Source organism: Oryza sativa, chromosome 8 (genome assembly GCF_034140825.1).
Source record: "Oryza sativa Japonica Group chromosome 8, ASM3414082v1".
Classification (NCBI taxonomy): domain Eukaryota; kingdom Viridiplantae; phylum Streptophyta; class Magnoliopsida; order Poales; family Poaceae; genus Oryza; species Oryza sativa.
Window position 1 is genome coordinate 27,604,756 of NC_089042.1, and position 3,733 is coordinate 27,608,488.

General features: G+C 55.5%; 1 protein-coding gene across 1 annotated transcript; it reads right to left on the minus strand.

The window, feature by feature from the left end:
* Nucleotides 1–295: 295 nt before the first annotated feature.
* LOC9269394 (protein SHORT INTERNODES 1-like) lies at nucleotides 296–2,352 on the minus strand. The gene is made up of 2 exons (XM_015793286.3): nucleotides 1,470–2,352; nucleotides 296–1,381 (listed from the first exon to the last, which is right to left on the minus strand). Exons 1-2 carry the CDS (start codon nucleotides 1,972–1,974, stop codon nucleotides 978–980), a joined length of 909 nt encoding a protein of 302 aa, XP_015648772.1. The 5' UTR covers nucleotides 1,975–2,352; the 3' UTR covers nucleotides 296–977.
* Between the last annotated feature and the right edge of the window lie 1,381 nt (nucleotides 2,353–3,733).

The window sequence follows — 3,733 nt, forward strand, 5'->3', positions numbered from 1 at the left end:
TTGGAATATGAACTGGATTTGAAAGGATCATTCCCAGCAAAAGAAGAAGAGGAAGAAGAAGAAAAAGAACTAATTTGAATGAACCGTTAATTTCATACTATGCGCATTGCTACAGTATCCCAAATTAATGAAATTTTGGTTGAATAATTACATTTAATAGGTGATTATAAACTTGATATGTTAAATGCTAACTACTGCAAGAGTGATCTCATCATTTGACCACTGCAGCTTAGCTAGATCTCTCTTGAAGTAGTAAAATTTTCTTTGAGCATATGATGACTAGAGGAAATTAATCTCTCTCAATGCAAGTGGCACTGTTGAGCACAGCAATTATTCAAACAAAATTCCCATCTAAGTAGAGGTATAGCTACTCCTAGCTAGGGCTCAGCTTTTGAAGAGCAAATTAAAGGTAAAGCACCAAAGTTGTGACACCTTATGGAGGAGACATAGATAGGACTAGAAGCTAGGAGTATTGAGCAAAGGCAAAGAAACCTTAACTACTTGCAGTACTAGAGAAAAAAGACCCCCAAGGGAACAGCATCATCACCATCATAGAAATGAATGAAGAGCATGAAAGAAAGAAAAGAAGAAGGGCATGCAAGAGAATATAGGGTGAGTGTCAATCAAGCCACTCCCCCAAGACACCAAAACTTACTAACTGTCAGAGATTTTTCATTTTTAATCATTGCTCCCTAGCTAGCTAGTACTACTAGTTCCAACTTTATGGAGTAATTAACCTCATGGATCGATGGATGATGGATGGCTAACTACAGAAGCAGTGAGATGCAGCACATCAATTTATGCATCAGTGATGAGAAGAAGAAGAAGAATTAAGAAGAAGCAATTGATCGAATAGTAATTAGAGGAGCTAGCTAAGCTAGAGAATGAAGCGGAGGAGCTAGCTAGGTGGACGCCATGGATGCCTAAAGCAAAGCAAGCGGCCGATCGATCGAGCTTAGCGCGAGGTGGCCGTTTGATCACCTCGGGTGGCCGTGGAAGAAGTGCGCGCCGCCGAACGGGCCGGGCGTCGGGTACGGGTCCATCACCACAGCCGATGACGACACGGCCGCCGCCGCCGCCGCGACGCCGCTGCTGCCGCCTTCGCCGCCACCGTGCGGCGCCGCGGCCGTGCTCGGGGAGGAGCCCGCCTCGCCCGCGGCTGCGTGGCGGCCGCCCATGCCGCCGCCACCGCCGGACGAGTGTTCCGGGCCGACGTCGTGGAGGATGCCCTTGAAGACGTGGCCGCCGATGCTGACGGTGGTCTGGTACGCCACCTCGGCGTCGGCCTCTTCGACCGGCCCCAGCCGCACGCAGCGGAACACCGCCTCCGAGCTCACCTCCCGCGGGAACCTCTCGCCCACCATCATCTGCTGCTGCTCCCCTACAACAATTGCACACATCTATCGTAAGAAGAAGAATCGAAGCCATGGCGGGCGAGCAAGCAGTGCATAATTGGACGCAGCATGTACCTGAGGAGGTGGTGGGCGTGGTGGAGGTGGCGGCGGCGGCGGAGTCGCGGGGGCGCTTGGAGGACTCGGCGGCGGAGGCGAGGAGGTTCTGACGCTCGCGGCGCTTGGCGGCAGGGACCCAGGTGGACTTGACGTGGGTGGCGCAGTCGAAGCCGCGGCTCTTGCAGCAGGTGCGGCAGCGGAGGTGGGTGCAATCCTTCTTCGCCTGGTTGCCGCAGTCCTGGCAGCTGATGGTGCCGCCGCCGCCGGAGCCACCGGGGCCGCCGCCCCTCCCGCCACGCGAGGAGGGCGGCGCGGCGGGGTCATCGGCGAAGCGGATGATGTTCTGCGCGTAGAACGGGTGCGCGGCCGGCGGCGGCTGCTGCTGCCATAGCTGGAACCCGCCACGGGACGCGGTGCTCGGGTACAGGAACGCGGCGGCGGAGTCGGTGGGGTTAACGGGAGGTCGGTGGTGGTCGTCGCGGCCGTGCCTCCCTCCGCCGCCTCCTAACGGGAATCCCGCCATGCGCCCAGATCCATAGGGTCGATCAATCCGCCGGCTCCCCCACTCTCGTTCCCTCCATGCCGCTTCCGCCTCCGCCTCCGCCGCCGCCGCCGCCCCGCAGCATCAGCATGCAGCCGCCGCGTGGCGATCGACCGACCGATCTGGGATAGAAAAACAAAATCCACGAGCTCCTAAAGCTGCCTCCTCTTGCTGCTGGTGGTGGTGGTGGTGGTGGTGGTGGGAAATTTTGGCTTGTGTGCGGCGCGGCGCGGGGGGTGAGAGAGAGAGGAGGAGGAGGAGGACGCGGCGGAGGCAGCTTTTTGGGCGGCGAGTGATGAGGTGGGGGGGTGGAGTTAATACTACTGGGATGGGATGCTAGGGAGAGGAGGAAGAGGAGACAGAGAGAGAGAGAGGAGGAGGAGGAAGGAGGGTGAGATTTTTACTGTGTTGCGTTGCGTTGGGATCTTTGTTTGCACGCAAAAGCACAAAGGCGCAGCCGGCGCCCTGCCTCCCGCTGCAACGCCAACTGAATAAAAACAAGGCACTACCTGCACTGCACTGCACTGCACTGCATGCAGCTAGCTGATGCAGGGGCTGCATGCCTTCCTTCGCCCTCTTGCTTCGATAACCAAACCAAAATACTACTAGTGAGTTGTGATGGAATCATATTACAAAAAGTTTTAGACCCTCTCATAAAAATTTTAGTCCCTCCTATAGAAGTTGTGATGGAATCATTGTGCTTTTATTAGAGGGACTAAAATTTAGTCATTCATTCCCAAACACATTAACCCCCCCCACCCCCACCCCCAACACACCCAAGTATAGCTGTCGACCGAATTACCTTCCTAAATTAACAACAAAACTAGATATTTGACATCCTCAAATCTCTAAACCGGACAAATAACCCCCATCAATCCTGTAGAAGGTGGTTTTAATCCTGCATGGCATCAACGAGCGTGATAATGTATTAATCCATTCAGGAACATTTCAATAAAATAAATATTCTAAAATTAGATGGTCCCACATGCCATGCTCATGCCTTTTCCTTTCTTCCACCTTCCCTCTCTTCGTCCTCTCCAGGGTAGACAAGGAAAGCAGCGGGGGAAGCGGCGAAGGCGGCAGCACTGACATCGACGCCTTCAAGACAAGTCAGAGGAAGAGGAAAACGGTAGGAAAGTGGCGGTGGTAGCGGCAAGGCGCCCACCGGATCTGCCCTCTCCATCATCAGCGTCAAATCTGTGGGAGCATGCCGGTGCCGAGCGGCAGCAAGCGCGGTGGGGAAGGGGAACCACGCAGGTACTCGCTGTGTAGCGACAAATTGCGTTTGTCCACGAACATGAGGGATCTCGCGCGTTGCCGACATGGCCTCGGCGCACGTCTCCACCACTTGCCACCCCTATCCTCTCTTCCACAGAGGTGATGCGGACACTGGCGAGGCAAGTCTCACCACTGCAAACCCAGTCGCGCTCGTCGGCGCTTGCTGCCAACCAAAGCTTCCTCTCGTAGCTCCTGTCACTACCTGGAACTCACTCCCAGCCGCACCCTCTCCCCGCCATTCCCACTGCCGCCTGGAGCGCCCTCCCATCCGCGCCCGCCTCGGACTGGTTCCCCTCCTATCCACGCCAGCCAGCCGCCAGCTGGAGCCACCCAACCGCACCTGCAGCCACTCGCCTCCAACGCTAGCAGCACAAAGAAGGAATTAATATGACATGTCGCTGCCACGTGTCTGCCATGTAGGACAAAAACCGCTCCGAATTAAGTCAGGGGGGTAATTCGTCCA

What these genes read in the sequence shown, in the direction of transcription:
- LOC9269394 (XM_015793286.3), bottom strand. Translation starts at nt 1,974, where the DNA reads ATGGCGGGATTCCCGTTAGGAGGCGGCGGAGGGAGGCACGGCCGCGAC. An exon ending in CACGCCCACCACCTCCTCAG is followed by an intron (nt 1,382 to 1,469) that starts GTACATGCTGCG and finishes CAATTGTTGTAG; the next exon opens with GGGAGCAGCAGCAGATGATG.